Here is a 17,233-nt window from a genome sequence, read left to right as displayed (position 1 = left end):
AACCGTTGTAGTACAACCGTGTCTTCTTTACATGTGGAAATTTAATGGATGTTCAACTCTTCAATAAACATTTGAAACAAAACAGCTCCTTAAATTTTAAAGTTATTAACCTTAAAATGTGTATTTAAAAAATGGTATCATTAAGTATTGCAATACCACTTAATGGATCGATACTGCAGTTCGTGTGAACAAGTATTGCCAAACGATAGTAAATACCCTCAAATTAAAACAGTTAAAAAAGTTAAAATATGTTTTTTTTGTGCCTGATTTCAAATCCACTGTGTTGTCCATTTCCATCTCTTCAAACTTCATTTGGTGCATGAGCTCTTCTGAAATTATTGAAATTCATCAGCATGAAAGCACAAAATCTAAGCGGTGGTCTCCACCACTTTTTTACCTGTTGCCAAAACAACACACAATCTGTTAATCGCTAATGGCAACTCACCTTTTAGCCTACTAAATGATGCCATTAGCGGCCAACTCAATCAATACCCAGAGGCTGTACATACTTTAGCAGGCGATTTCAATCAAGTGGACTTAAAGTAGTGTTTTCCAGATTTCAGCAGCATATAATGTGTGCTAGAAAAGTCTGCTCGAACATTAAAGTAGCACTAAAGAACTTTTCAACCTTAATAAAATATTGTCATAACTGTTCTGATGAAACATCAACTTAAAAATAGTTGAATGGTACCTTTGCCATGGCCTATGGGTGTCTGTATAATTTTTACTGGCACTAAGCAACTTTGAGAAGGATGGTAGGAACACTGCCACACAAAAAACTACAAATGTGCTGATTGCTTTATGACATACGTCACTTCCCCCCTTACCCATTCGTTACAAAGACGGAAGTCAATTTGAATGTCGACGCACAAAAAAAAAGCCGCAATGCGCTTGTGCTCATGAGAAAGGTGGCCTTCCGTCAGGCATAACATTAGCACTTTTGTCGATATAACGCCGCCACAATCAACATAAACTGAAAGTTCCTTAGTGTTGCTTTAAACAGGCATATAGGGTCATCCTCAGCAACCGTCCAATGATAAAAACAGTTAAAATAGGGGCGTGTCCTCACTCCCACACAAACACACACCACACACACACATTGGAAAGTTACCAGATTTAGCGAGAAAGTCGGCAAGTTGGTAACACCAGTGTACACCATCACACACATGACTACCTGCTCCGAATAAGCAGAAGGTGATGGATAGTTATTTTGGAGGTTATTCTGGAGACTATTTGTAGTGCTGCTGAGCTGTCAGAAACACATTTGAAATCTAACCAAGCACCACTATGAAGGACGAATCAGTCACTCAGAATAGAAGGTTTGCAAGGTTTGAAATGTGGCATTCCCTCTATCTCAGTAGTACTCAGGTGCTGGTGGTGGGAATTTTTCCCAGGTCCATACTGTGCTCGCCTTTAAAGGAGCACAGATCAGGCATTTCCCCCCTCCCATCTTCCTCGTCTTTCCTTTTCTCCATCTAAGAAACTCAGGGCATTAAGTAGCCGCCATGTTTCCCATCCTCTCCCTCTATTGGTCATTGTAGTATTTTGCATTTCTTGGACTGGTTGTGGTTTGTTTTTAAATGCATTACTTGGCCAATACATCTGAATCTAATAATTACAGTACATTGAATATATCATGGGTTAGACTTAGATGAGTTTCTAAGTTGCAGATTAATTTGTAAATTGTTATTATTACTTATGCTGTGGTTTCACATAACTGCATGGATTTTTTTAAATTATTATTATTGTGAGAGGAATTATTTTGATTCTAAGCCATTAAGTAACGTACACATTATGAGTCATTTTTACAATCACGTGTATCAACAAAATAATTTTGTGTGTGGCAATTGTACATTGTTGTTACTATTACTAAAGAACATTTTATTACATCTTTTTTAATTCATTCATTTGATTAGAATCAGTTTTCGTATCACTCTCCATTCACTTTGTATTGCCCAAATGTTCTATGCCGTCAATGTTGTCTGATGAAAAAATGTCTTATGTCTTTGACAGGAGGGATATTTGAGTCCATCGAAAGCGGCCCATCGGGTGCTGAAGAACTAGCATTTAAATTTGCTTTAAACACAATCAACAGAAACCGAACTCTACTGCCAAACACCACACTTACCTACGACATCCAAAGGATAAACATCTATGACAGTTTTGAGGCCTCCAGAAAAGGTAAACTATGATTTTTATTATAGAGCTTATACATAATGTATGTATGCATGTTTTGTGTGCAGATGACAATTTCATATGCCCAGTCAGTCAAAAGGGCCTCCTTTGCTTAGTCTGTGACCATTTAAAACACACCATGAGGAAATGGCTTAGTGCTTCAAATATAAACAGCTACAATTGATTGGTTCCAGGTAATGACTCAGCGGTAGTAATTCAAAGATTGGTTTGTCCCCCAGAGCCGGCCAATAAAGAGCAATAACCTATCTGCTTCACATGTGCGTCAAGTGGGCAATTTAAGTCTTTTATAAATTATACAGGTTATTATATTGTGTCTGAGTGACTGAGTTGACTCCATCATATAAAATAATGTTATGAGACAGCAAGGTTTAGGAGGGAAAATGTTTTGCAGCTGCTGGATTAATAGCAATTACAAAGGGACTTGTTGGCTCAGGTTTCCAGAAGTCATCCACCACAGATGAAGTTTGAGTTTACTTGCATGTGGTCTTAGTCTGCTTGTTTGGTACACACCAGGGATTTGATAATGGTATTGACACAGATGAACCCCACGAGCAGAGCAATCTCATTAGAGTTTGTTTTGACTAAACCAAGCATTACCAAACAAGTGTGATTAGAAAAGGTGCAGCACAAATAGCACATCAGTTGCATCAACACTGCGTTGTACAGGAACCAACTCATTTACATCCTAAATCTTATAATACTGTCTGGTGTTTGTCCATATGTACTTCTCCAATGTGCATCCTCATTTAGAGTAGATCAGTGAGTGTATTTTTCTCTGTGCTTCAGCCTGTGACCAGCTTTCGCTGGGAGTGGCAGCTATATTTGGTCCTTCTCACAGTTCCTCGGCCAATGCCGTCCAGTCCATCTGTAATGCACTTGGGGTGCCTCACATCCAGACCAAGTGGAAGCACCAGGTTTCAGACAACAAAGACATCTTCTACGTCAGCCTATATCCAGACTTCTCATCCTTGAGCAGAGCAATACTGGACTTGGTCCACTTCTTCAAGTGGAAGACAGTCACAGTTGTTTATGATGACAGCACAGGTGAGCTTTGATTTCTTCATCCAAACACCACAAATGTTATCTTCATTTTCAATCCAGCATATGTTTGAGTTATGTCTGATTAGATGTTCACCTTTTGATTGAATTCTTGTTATAACATGTCAGTACCATGTCTGCAGTGATTCAGTTATTTTCACATTTTGTAAATTACAAAGGGGAACACCAGACTGTGAAGTTGGGTCACAAGTAAGCCAACCAGGCTTTGTCAATGTACAGTAACATATGTCAGGGTCAGAGTTGGATGCCAATTTGAAAACAAGCTGCCAGATTTGCCTGAACTTGATCCAACACACTGAGTGTTGCCTGGATCAGAGTCCTAAAGAATGTTCTTTGATGCAGCGATGTTCTTATTAAAAGAACAACTTTGATTCGACAAAAAATTAAGTTGCTGCTGTTTTTATTTACTACATTATGTCCTAAGGCCATGGCATCCTGCACATTGACGGTAACTTGTATCACAGTTTATTTCGTAGTTCTGTCAAGTCGTACATGAAAGTTAGTTGTAAATTTGCATATAACTGGACATACGATATACATTGTCTGAGAATGAATGCTGTAATATTTTTACATGACATTTAGCGTAATGACACTAATGATTTCTTAATGCCTCAATATCTCAAAATGATGTGAGGTCTTTGCCCTGGATGTCAGTATCTTTAGGACAGAATTTAATATCATAGAGAGACTCTGTTCATTAATTTGTTAAGTGATAAACAGTGGTGCCTTGACTTACAAGTGACCCAACTTATGAGCTGATGTGTTGCGAGAGTGATTTGAGTTACAAGTGCGCGTCAGTGACTCCACTGCTTCGGTGAAGTGACAAAAAAAATAAACAATTAAAGTGAAAGCTGTTAGTGAGGTGGTGGACAACATTGCTTGGACAGCTGAATACAGAAGAATCGAAGGATGCAAGGGCCACTTCAAAATTCCTCAACATTAATTAATTAAACATGCTAAAACCAATTAAGAAACTACCATATGTTTTGGACTATAAGTCACTCCAGAAAAAAAATTGCACTTGTTAAAAATACATTGTGGAAAAAGCATACGCTCTAAAAACTTAAAAGTTGACTCAACATGAAAAATTCAGGTAACAATTTGCATGCATCTTTTTAAGTTGTTTCAACTCAGCCGCCATTGTGTAAATGCCACAAGATTACTTAGTACAAACAAGGTTATTTGTTTTGCACGCTAGAATTTTAATTAAGTTGAAGAAACTCAACTTTCATTGTGTGACACTATTCCATTTAATTATATACTGTAAAAAAAATAGTGCTGAACCAACTTAATAAATTGTGGTAACTATTTGTATTTTTAAGTTAATCTAACTTAGCCATTGCGTAAATGCAACATAACTTCTCCAGTTAGGAAAACTTAATGCTTTTGTATAGAGAACATGATTTGTTGAACCAACATCATTTTAACCATGCAAAAACTACTTTAGTCAGTCTTGTTCTTAAATTAAATTAAATTCAATTTGAATCATTCAACTAGAATCAGGAACCGGAGATTCTTTGTCTTGGTCAAAGACATTTGGGACACGGTAACAAGGGCTGGGGATTGAACCCATAAACTCATGTAAAGAAGACACGGTTGTACTACATTGGGAGACAAGCACTACTACCACTGAATACTGATCCATGCCACCACTTGGTAACGATGAGTTGAACTGAACAGATGACTGCACATTGACATTTCAATAAACTGCTTAAAAAAGACTTAACCATTTGACAATCATACTGGTCAGATTGATTCATAGTCACAAACATGTAGATTTGCACTTTCTCTGGTTACCTCCTTTTGTCCACAGAACAGACTAACTTATTAATATAAGTTTTTAACTGATTAAAATGTGTAGTAATGTCTTGTTCAGAATCAATATATTATTAAGTTAAGACTGCTTTCTTTGTTTTAATTTAGTCCAACTTATTAAAATAAAGTATCAAATGATTATAATGTGTTCATGGAACAAACTAAATTTTTTATGCATCGAAAGCCCTTGATTTTAAGCTGTACCTACTAAGGCCATGAATCCTTTTTTAGAGTGTACACACTACATCGCTCTGGATGTACAAGTCATGTTTTTGGGGGAAATTATATCGTACAAAACATAACTTGAGCAGTGATTCTTAACCAGTAAAATAAAAATAAAAATAAAAAATGCTTTGGGGGAAATTGTATTGTACAAAAACTGTGACCTCAGACTCGCACCCAAAATCCCCGTTCCTTAATCATGGCTGCATTTGGAAATATGGTACGAGCGCCCACTGCTTCACTTTGACCGTTCAGAAACTCAGAATGTTGTTCAAATGCGCCGTTGGGTTATTCAAAGTGCCCCCAAAAATGAGTGTATCAGGCAGTACAGATGGAAAACAGTTGAAGTACGGGCTGCAGATTGGTTTATAACATCGGCTGTGTTTGGGAATTAATTGGAGGGGAGCACGCTCTTCCTTTTCCGAACACACACACTCTCAAGATGGTGTTAACGCGTTACAGTGAATTTACGAGCACACCACGTGTTGATGGCAGTGAATGAGTTCTGGTTGGACGAAATTTCCACTTCTAAATACGGAAAATGTTTGTTTTTTTTTTTTTAGTTTAAAATGGCTTACCTTAACTAGAATCCCACATCACATTGTGGCCAAAGGTAGAATCTAACACCTTTTGATTTTATATACGTATCTCGATTGATTGATTTTGTATACGTAATCTCTAAACTTGTGATCACACGTTTAGTTGTTGCCGTGACAACTAAATGTACTAAAATATTTTTTTCTTTCAGTATAGCCACCATATTGCATTGCTAAATGGGCAAATTCAGAGCAGCAGTCGCACTCTAAAACCATACCCCTGCTGTTCTGAACAATGCCATCTTTTTGGAAATGGAATTAAAAAGTGGTAGGAGAACAATCTCCGTATGAGCAGTTTTCCACCGAGCAGGGAGCAAACAAGCAAATCAATAACCACAATGGGACTCGTCTAATAGTTCAACGTTGTAATGGCAAAACGGAGATGGCAGCAGCATGTGTTATAGCTCTCCTAGCCAGGCATGACATCCTTAAACTCCCGAGAAAACTGCTGCTACTGCAGCTGTGGCAAGCGAGAGTTTTGATGAGGCCATAAGGGAGAAGAGAAGAGACTATGATAGCAAAACGCTGGTGTCAAAAAATGATTTGTTCAATGCATATACTGTATCCACAACCCTTTCTCTTGAAGAAAAACAATATTGATATCAAACGGGGCTGGCTTTTTAAGAGTCGGCATGCTACTTTTTTTCGTATCTTGATAAGGCTTTGTGTCTTGGGGCAACTTCAAGCTGGTGTTGTGCAAGAGCCATATTAACAGCAGAAGTGGGAAAAGATACCGAATGAAATTGGCCTGACAAAAATGTTGGTGCGCTTAACCTAAAGGACCACTGTGGTCAAAATGGTCCATATAGAATATTTACTATATTTTGACAACCTTTCAGGAAATATTTTCACACCAAGTTGTCATAACAGCACCCCAAACAGATCTTTAATCGCTAATTTTATATCCTAAGAATCTTGATTTATTATTTTGCTAACAATGAAAATGGTTTGATTAGTGCCATGTTGACTGGAGCTCACTGGGTTAACAGCTGCATCCAAAAAACATTTTAACTTCACAAAACAAATGTTCGTGTTATGTCCTCTTCCCAAACTCTTTCAAAGCCACAAGCTATACAATACATGTAACAATTAGCTTACTAAACCCGTTTATATAGGCAGAAATTTGTTCATACAAGCTCACTTCATGATTTGTTTTGCTTGTGAAGCCGTGCACCGTAAGTGGCTATGATTTATGCTGTGGCTGCAAAGATTTATTTTCAACAAAACAAGCCACGTTTATTTATAAAACGCTTAATCACAAAAGAGTCTCAATAGGCTTCACACACTTAGCCTAGTCAAATGTATCCATCAACACTATTTTCATTTGTTGTTGTAACATAAATAAATAGATCCAGAAATTCCAATATAGATGGAAACTACGTCTTCCACAGAACGAGGAATTAGACCATAGGTGACAAACTCCGGTCCTGGAGGGCCGCAGTCCTGCAGGTTCCGGATGTTTCCGTTCTCCAACACAGCTGATATATGATTAGCTCAGCAGCAAGCTCTGCATAAGCCTGATAACGATCCTGCTGATTGGAATCAGCTTGTGTTGGAAGAGGGAAACCTCCAAAACCTGCAGGACTGCGGCCCTCCAGGACCAGAGTTTGACACCTATGAATTAGACAGATTTTCTCACTCTTCTTCGGAAGCATCAAACTGCCAATGTGGAGTAAACATTTTTAACTAGCAAACGTATTTACTTTAAGTACGTTCAAACGTATTTAAGTAATTTTGAGCATATTTGCAAGTAGGTTTAAACAAACTTGCAAATACGTTCAAACATCCAAATACATTCAAATGTACTTGTGGGCTAAAAACGTAATGATTTTTGTTTTGCATTTTTTTCCCATAATGCCACAGGGTATTATTGACTTGTCCATGCACATACCCAATACTTGCAAATACATTTGAACGTACTTACAAATACAAATATTTTATAGTTAGGGTTAGTAATATTTGTACATTCAAATGTGCCAGACAAAAATGTTTATTCCACCCTGGCAGTTCCATGCCTTCATAATCCTCAGACATTTTGAGGTTCTACAGATTTGTTCATATGGGGAAATAAGCTCATCCTCCACCTGTGAGACGAGTCAGATGCTGCCCTAATTGTAGCCATTCCTAAATCTGATGAAAACTATCAGAAAACAAGCCTAAGATCACTGCTGAGTCTTTTGAAGAGGACATTTTTAGTGCAGACATCATTTTAAAGTCCAGAGCTATAAAACTGCCCATTATAGTGGCACTTTAAAATTGTGTTGCCCAAACCTCTGAGGCAAACTTTGATGATTTCAGTCCCACTTAATGAGGCTTTTGCACCTGTCTGCGGGTATTTTGGCTCACTCCATGAGTGAGAACCGGTGCAGCTGTCTGAGGTTTCAAAAGTGACTTTTCAACAGTTTCAGCTCGAATTTATTCATAGCACTGGTCTTCAGTACAGTCCATTGCTTTGTTTTCTGAGCTAGCCTTGGCTATCCTGTTTGAGTACACATAATCTGCAGCTGAGACCAAGCTTTCTGATACTAGAAAACAAATTATATCTGGAATGCCTTGACATTCCTGAGATTCCTGCACAATTTCAAGACACCCTATGCTGGTTGCAGCCCCAGAATACAAATGAGCTTCGTCTTCACAGCAGATACAAGGTTTCTTTTCTCTGTATGCTCCATTTTTGTTTCTGTGAACACGACTTACCAAAAAGCTCAGATTTGGTCTCATCTGTCCAAAGAACATTGAAGGTGTGTCGATTGTCATTGCGGGTAGGGTGCCAAAAAATAGGCTTGTGCCATATGTACAAATAACACTATACCTACTGTAAAGCATGAAGGAGGAATGATCTGAAGCGCTTTGCTGTCTCAAATGCGTTTTTTTTTTCATGAATGACAGGGAGCCTACAATTGTGTCTATGCATGTTGAAGCTATAGGCTCTTCCACAGATTTAGAATCAAGTTTGGCAGCAGTATATGGCAGGGACTACATTGCTCAATACCCAGACAATATGGACTAAACTGCACACAGCCAATCTCCGGTCTCATAGGGCTGCTTGGAGAACTGCCGTGACTAGTATCACCATCAGGTCCATCTGCACTGGTCCAGCATGGGAAGCGGAACATGAGGAGGAACGTTATGTTGAGCGATGATTCCAGGTTCAAATAGGGATAATGCTGAATGCGGCACCGAAAAAGTTTGAGTGGTAGCAATACTTTTGCAAGACACTGTAGTGTATTTGGTCCTTGGATACGACCTGTACTTATGACGACTTACAGATTTCAAACAAACAAGCTTTGAGCGCAATATGGTGTAAAAAGCGCTAAATAAGTTCTGTCCATTTACCATTTGTATATAGAATTTGAAAAAAGTGAGAGCCCATCACTATACTCAGGGTTACTACATGCTTCTTCAAGTTACATTTAAGACATTTAAAGAACTATTTAGGACAATTTAACCAAAAATGTAATACCTTTTTCACAGCTCCAAAGGAAGAAAAAAAATTGTGAATGTGCGTTAAATTATTTCTCGAATGTTTAAATGTGGAATGTGTGCAGGATGTAAGAATGAAAGCATGTTGAGTAGGTTACTTATACGACACCACTATAGAGCAGACACGGACCACAGATAATATTGCAATAATCTAGTTTGCCATCTGTGTAACTGCGTTTGTGTAGTGGGGCTCTTCAGTGAACTGTCAGATTATTTTGGTCATAGATCGCCACAAGTCTGACCAGGGCTGTGTTGCATTCTCAATTATTGGCTCATCCTTCCCATTTATTTAGGCCAAAAACCAAAATCAGGGCTCTAGACTAACTTTTTGTACTGGTTGCAGAGGTGTAACCAAGTTTTTTTCTTGGTTGCACCAGCGCTAAAGTTAGAAAGAGTTAACCTCAAGAAATTCACTTCCTGAACAATTTAGTTGAATTTTCATATTTTTACATTTCTGTCAGGACTGCGTGCAGGAGGGTTTTAAATATATTTAATAATTATATTTTTACGGTATTATTTTCAAAATTGTAAAATCAATGCTTTTAAGACCCCCGCGGGAACTCTGTATACTTTGACAGACCAATGTACCATGGCCCCTCCAGTAATCTGTTTGAATTTGAAGTTTGTCTACACCAGCAGTCCCAGTAACATCATGAGTTTCATTTGTTATTTGCCAGCAGCTTGTCTGCCATCAACAGTCCATCAATATTTTAGGCCGGCCTGTTTTTAGCCGCATTTGTGGCATGTAATGGCATAAAGCACACTTTACACTGTAAAAACAGTAGGGTCAAAATGAACCCAACTATGGGTCAAAAATTAACCAATCCTCTACTTGGGTCAATTTGATCCAACTTTCTGGGTTGTTTTATACAAAATGATGACCCAATTTTCTGGACCTAAGTAAATGATCTGACCAATATTTATGAGTTGTTTTACAATAAAAGACCAATTTCTTGACTCAAAGTTGGGTTTATTTTTACACTCTAAAAACAGTTGGGTCAAAAGTAACCCAATTATGGATACAAAATGGACCTATCCACTTTATGGGTCAATTTGACCCAACTTTCTGGGTTGTTTTATACAAAGTGATGACTTTTTTTTTTTTTACCCAAGTAAAGGACCTGACCGATATTTTTAAGTTGTTTTACGCTGAAAGACTCAATTCTTGACTCAAAGTTGGGTAAAATCGACCCAAGTAGAGGATTGTTCCATTTTTAACCCATAGATGCATGGCCCATGTGGGTCTTAACCTATGATCAAACAAGCAGGTCTTGGATTTCAACATGTGCATCATTATTTGCCACAAAAGAAGTTCTATAAAAGTCAGGATACATTTATTAACAGTACATTAAAAAATATTTTAATTTCCTATAATTGATATGTACTGTATATCACATCCATAAATTTATGGATGTTGTGTGATAGAAATCATTTCTATGATTTAGCATTAGTGTTTGGACTTGGCAGAGGTCTGCGCTCTACAATCTGCTTTTGTTTTATGGCATGGATTTATATAGCTATACCTTTGTCAATAGCACTAACCCTGTTAGATTGCAACTTCTTTTAATGTGCACTATTATGTAGTACCGTGACCTGCTGCTGACGCTTGAGCTGGAATTTGCTCACAGATTTTACGATTGTGAGAAACTAGGGCCCTCTGTGACATTTATTGCTTCTTCATTCATAGATGTGGACATAGGTTAACTTGCAGTGCAATTTTATGTATTTGTACCTTTCGTATACAACCTTCTTGGATGTTCTTAGTTTGTCAAAGAAGCTGATTCTGCATTAAATACGAACTTTTTGTGTCAGTAAAGTTTCGGTTGCTGCTAGAGGTGAATTTGATCGATTACTATCCAACCACCAAAGCTATTTAGTTTGTTACAATGTACAGTACAATAAATTTTGTTGGGCCCCAAACTAGAGAGAGAGAAAAAAATGAGCAAGAACAAAAAGTGATGCATACAGAACAAAGGAGCAAAAAGACAGCACAAAAGGGAGCACAAAAAAAAAAAAATCAAAGTTACCAAGCAGTGGTGAGCACAAATAAAACCAAGCTGATGAACAAAACTAATCAAGCAGGTCGTAGTCATTCTAGGGGCCGACCAGGACAGCAGAAACAACGAACTGCTAGGCTGGGCCAGGCAGGATGTCTTGGCTGAATGTTTGCCGCCAACATGACCTGCACAACTAAAGCAAGGTCAGATGGCACGTGGGAGATACTCACAATTTCTGTTTTATCTCTAAAGTTGTAATGGGAATCCTTAAATAAAGACGAAATAACATTAACCCTGAGCACCTCTAGGGGCACCATGTCTGTTTTTAGATACAGTAGAGCAGGGGTGCTCACACTTTTTCAGTATGCGAGCTAATTTCAAAATGAAGTCAAAATGATCTACCTACTACAAAAATGCAAATGTTCACATTTATTGAGGATTCTTTGTATGTACAATGTATGTTGATGCACCTAGCATAACGGAAAGAGCCAATATTGCAAAACACACATAATAATTAACTATAAACATTTTGTACTGAGTTTACATTGATGACTTGCACTGAATTGAATCAGCTAGGGATGCATAGTCCGGACAGTAGCTGCTGATAGCCAGCCTCAAGCACACTTCCAGATGTTCATCAGTCATGGTGGAACGGTATTTGGACTTAATCTTCATGTAGGAAAAGGCTGACTCACATAAATAAGTGGAGGCCAAATAATGCAGTTAAGGAGATAGAGCTTACATAACGAGAAACCTCTTTAAATCAGTCTTTTATATGAAGGTTAGTTGAATTTGATTTAGACTGACTCCACATTCACCTACTGATGGCATAGCATCAGGAACAACTGTGGATTCCGTATCTTGTTCAAGGAGTCTTTGACATGATCACAAGGGCCGAGGATCAAACCCACAACCTCTGGCTTAGGAGACAACCACTCTACCACTGAGCCAGGCCGTCCCATTATTACAGAGGTTTCAAGTGTTTTGGCAGACCTGGGTGGCACTTTGGAAAGCCGGATGGTAAGAAAAAATGTGAAATAGAAGAAGGTTAAAAATATGGTCTTGCTGCCAACTTGGAGTTGTGACTTACAACTTTTCTGATTGTGGGCTGTTGCAATAAAATGTGCTCAGCACGTGTGGCTCAAACAATTTTGTTGAACTTCCAGCCTGGCAGACAAAGCAGGGAATTTTCAACGCTGTTGGCCTGTTGCTGATTGCAGGGCTGTGAGATTGCCACACACACAAAAAAAAAAAGAAAGCACGAAAGACCTCCTGAGCCTGTTGGAGGCAGAAAATGGGCTGGATCAGGAGGACGAGAAGAGAGTTATTGTATAAGAGAAAGAGACATAGGAGAGGCTGACTCTTATATTGTGAGATATGCAAATTCAGAACCCACCATCCTTTGGGTCGAGTTTCAGGAAATGTATTAAATAATCTTGTTTAGAGCTTCGTGCATTTCACACCAAGCAGTGTATCATGGTATTTTCTAGGCTGTATTCTAGTACTGTATTCTGTATATTATACCAGCTCAGTGACCTTGTGGTAGAGTGTCCGCCCTGACATTGGGAGGCCGTGGGTTCAATCCCCGATCATACCAAGGACACTTGGCATTAAGGGTTGTAATTGATGAATAAATGATTCCCGAGCACGGCTCCTGCAACTGTCAAATTTGGAGAACGAATTCCCCTCCACTTAGTTGGGTGTGACAATCAATGGTACTTTAACTTTATGCATTATACAGTATATAGCTAGATAGATAGCAGTTTAAAACAAAACCCCATATATTTGGATGAGCAAAATTTAAATTTGAAATAGATTAAAAGGAGAAAACTGTATAAGACTTAAGTTGCAAACCCTTTGCTGGCACCATGTGTAACCTCACCAAACGTTGTCATCCTTCTTTTATGAGGTTTTTCCAGGTGCTCACTGCAGCCTTTTTCACAGATGAGTTTCATTGCCATCATTTAAAGTAGCGGTTGGAGGTGCATGGCACGCTGGGTGCATGCACGGTCCATATGAATTCCAAGGTACTAGCATTCGACGAGGAAGATTTCTCAGTTATGCTTTTTAACTAATTCTCCTTGATTGGAGTGCATTCAACTGAACATTTTCTCTGTGGAGTTAATTATGGCGGGGTTATTCTGATGTTGTGGTGCACAAAAACAGACTTTATTGGCCATCCTGCTGTGCCTCATTGCCTTGCCCGGCACAAATTAGCATGCCACCTGAAACACAAAACTGGCAAATGAGACATCGTCAACAACAACGGCAGCAGCAAATTGCACACAACCAGAAATTCAAATCTTTTCACATTGCGTACAAATTTTATGCAAGTACAGTATGTCATGCTTTCAGAACCAACATGGGCTTCCACTGTTCCACTGCTATTTTTACTGACACAAATGTTACGCAGAAATATGCAAGTTTATTTGAAGAATTTAGAACCTTAACCCGCTGGCTGGTTTTAATCTCTCTCCATTTTCAACATTGACCCTGGAAACCTTTTGGACTGTGACTCGTTCAATTATTCATTTTTATCGTCATGCTCCATCTCTCATAGGCAGTTTAGCATTTTTTGCAGCTGTTGATCGAGTAAAAAGGAAACAGTGTTGTGCACATCAAGGCTTGCAGGGCAATTCCCCCCACAAGGATATTTATCATATCTGCTTTATGCTCAGGAGACTATCTGGTGGCCCCATAATACATACTTATAGGGGATGAAATATTCATGCTGGGTTAAATGGATCTTAAAGGAAGGTCTGTGTTTCAGACACTATCATGACTGATCTCTGCAGACTCTTCTTTTCTAAATCTAAACATTTTTCTTCTACTACATTTTATTGATTATACTCACTATAATCCCTAAAGGGGAAATTCATCTTAAACTCTGCTGCATATTTTGTGTTGCACACCACTAGTGCTGGGGGTGGAGCTGATACCTTGCTCAAGGGCATCTCAACAGTAGCCAGGAAGCAGTGTAGCATCTCTCCAACAGCTAGTTACCATTTTTACATTCTTGTATGCAGCGGTACTCAAATCTGTGACAACCAAGTCCTTACAGATGAACAACTGCCGCCCTGATAATGTTGCTAGGCACACTGCTCAACTTTAAAGTTGTTGTTAACTTCCAAGGCACACTTCACAAGTAATTGAAAGTCAAGGCAAATTATTTAAATTGTCACAGCATTAGGACCGACTGAGAGCCATGGCTTGGGATGTTCCTCTTAGGTATGGTAAAAAGCTAGTCCCCTGTCTGACCCCCCTCTGGTACTGCGGCCATCATTTGAAGTTTTCCTGTCTGGCGCTCCGACACCACCTGAATGCCACTGCCAAGTCCATTATGTTTGGTGTCCCAGACTTGCCCAATTTGGCCTCGTTCAGTCATTCTGGTCAGCCACTTGTACTTTTGTGCTCAGATACTGCTTTTGTGTCACATCTTTGATTGCCGTCCACAGCAAAATCGTCAGTGTTAGATTAACACTGAGAGTGTTACATCTAACACTAGAAAAGTGTTTATAGGTGTCCACACCAATGTGTAAATCTTACACTTTTCAAAGCGTTACTTTTTCACACTTAACCAGTGTTACTCCAACACTGTATGTATGTATGTAAAATTTAACTCAAACTACACTTTCCTCAGATAAATGGTACTTCGTTTATATGGTGTTTTTCCTCCTTACCAGGCCCTCAAAGCGCTTTACAGTTTGACTACTGATGAGATGACAGAGCATCATGAGCGATTGGAGGTTCAGTATCTTGCTCAAGGATACATTGACACAGTCACACTGGCCTGAGACCCAACCCATTCTCTCAGGGTTGCGAGACAGCCACTCTACAACAGAGCAACGTCGCCCCGACAATAACAACTGTATCGCTATTGAAATGAAAATAATGCGCTGGAAAATTGGATATAATGAAATAAATGTTAGAGTATACTATAGATGTACTGTATGCTCCAAAGTCTGGCAGTGTTCATGCAAAAATGAGATTCATATGAAAATAGGCCATTTATAAGGAGTAAAGGAATCAACTTGAGGTGGGTAAAAGGAGTTTTTCACTGTTAGGCACAGAAAATCTTAGGAGATGCCAGATGGTTCAACATTTTTATTAGTTTTTGTAACCTTGAATATATTTTTTATATATTTTTTTATATATATTTTATATATATATATATATATTATTTTTATTTATTTTTTTACACAGTTGCATACATCGTCCATCCATCTTGTTGTCCTCATCAAGGTAGCATTTAAACTGGTGCTAATCCCAACTGACTGTTTACGTGTACAGAATGGGTTCTTTTGGCGAGGAAGTCCAGTAGCCAATTGCACAGAGGGGTGTTGAGACCGAGTGTCCAATTCTGCATGTCAGATGGTGGATGATCATTTTGCTGAGCCAAAGTCCAGAAAGAGCGTCCACATTTGAGTTTTTTTTACCCTCAAGGTGCTCTGGTGTAAGGCACAGGAGAAGGCATCATCTTTAGAGTGCTTTGACTGGTATGCAAACTAAAAATGGTAGAGTGATGGCAGACATTTGGAGATGATTTGGTCCTTACCTCAAACCATCCAATAGGTTTATTGGATGGCACAAATGCTTCAGAGCTGTTTTACCTCGATGAGCAGGAGCTGGTATGCTGGAAATAACATCACAGTGAGGTGGTCTGAGGAGTCTTGGTGGGGGCCGGGGCTACCATGAAAGCCCATTTGATGTTTGTGTTTACCATGTCCAATGTTTTCTCCCTCCAGGTAACACAGTCCAGATTCTGGTATAAATTAGGAATAACATAAAAAATAAAATAGTCTTCACGTTGGTCTGATTAAAGTCCCCTGCCACAATGAAAATGCCTTCCGGGTGATTGTTTTGCAGGTTACTGATGGCATCATGCCTTGCTTGGTGGTGCCGAAGGGGAGGTAGACTGCTGTGATTATTAATGCGGGGAATTCCTATGGGAGGCAGAATGTTCTGCATTTGATAATCATAAACTCAATGTTTGTGGACCAATGACTTAAGACTATGGTAGTGTTATTTCAGCAGCTGTTATTAGTGTAGATGTACACACCACCACCTTGGGATTTGCTGGAGAGGGCGCTGCTTCTGTCTGCTCTTTAGTGTAGCTAACCCCCTCAAGCTAATGCTGTCATCCGGGAACGATGAGTTCAGTCATGTCTCTGTGAAAATGAATAGTCTTAGTTGTCACGTTTCTCCTCTGATGGATAAATCCAGCTATATCTATTCCAGTTTGCTCTTTAGTGAATGATTGTTGGCTAGCATGATGAATGGAAGTGACAGTCTGAACCTCTAGCTTTGCTGCTAGCCTACCTACCATCACTTCAGACGGTTGATTTACAGTATGCCAATCTGAAGATTGCAGGCCATAGAATTCAATTCAATATAACTGTCTACACCTTATGCTTTTACCGATCCTAGGTTGGATTCTCAACAAGAACTCAAACCAGTGACCATAGGCACGTGTTCAGTCTCAGTTTAGCCTACATTGCAGTTCAACCAATCATATCATTGATCATGACTACTACCTCGATAATGGGCGACAGATTCATTTATTTCAAGTTACATCCCATTACATTATTCAGGGCTCTATTATTGCTGCTCTTGGACGTGCTGTTGCATCTCAAAATAAAATGCTATTTAATAAATACAAATGCAGTTAAAGTAATACTACTTACAATAAAAATATGGTCAGCTGTACACACACATCATAGAGTGAAGGTTTAAAACAGGTATGACAGTTCAGGTATGGATTTCTTAATAGTAACATTTATTTTTTGAGCAACCTCTTAATTATTGCTGAAAGTCTACACTGTTTTATCAATTTTGATGGTATATGAAGGCAACAATCCCAACTGT

General features: G+C 38.8%; 1 protein-coding gene across 3 annotated transcripts in view; it reads left to right on the top strand.

Annotated features, from left to right (window-relative positions):
* Positions 1-17,233, top strand: part of grik2 (glutamate receptor, ionotropic, kainate 2) — a 153,734-nt gene that overhangs the window by 52,223 nt on the left and 84,278 nt on the right. For all 3 annotated transcript variants that reach the window (XM_086079521.1, XM_086079522.1, XM_086079520.1), the window contains exons 3-4: positions 2,014-2,181; positions 2,983-3,240. In XM_086079521.1, the coding sequence (XP_085935647.1) occupies positions 2,014-2,181; positions 2,983-3,240 (426 nt within the window). The remainder of the gene's footprint in view (positions 1-2,013; positions 2,182-2,982; positions 3,241-17,233) is intronic.

Source organism: Leptonotus elevatus, chromosome 6 (genome assembly GCF_054856555.1).
Source record: "Leptonotus elevatus isolate MCC_2025b chromosome 6, RoL_Lele_1.0, whole genome shotgun sequence".
NCBI classification, from domain to species: domain Eukaryota; kingdom Metazoa; phylum Chordata; class Actinopteri; order Syngnathiformes; family Syngnathidae; genus Leptonotus; species Leptonotus elevatus.
The sequence above is the reverse complement of the archived record's forward strand: the minus strand, read 5'-3'. Positions and strand labels throughout refer to the sequence as shown.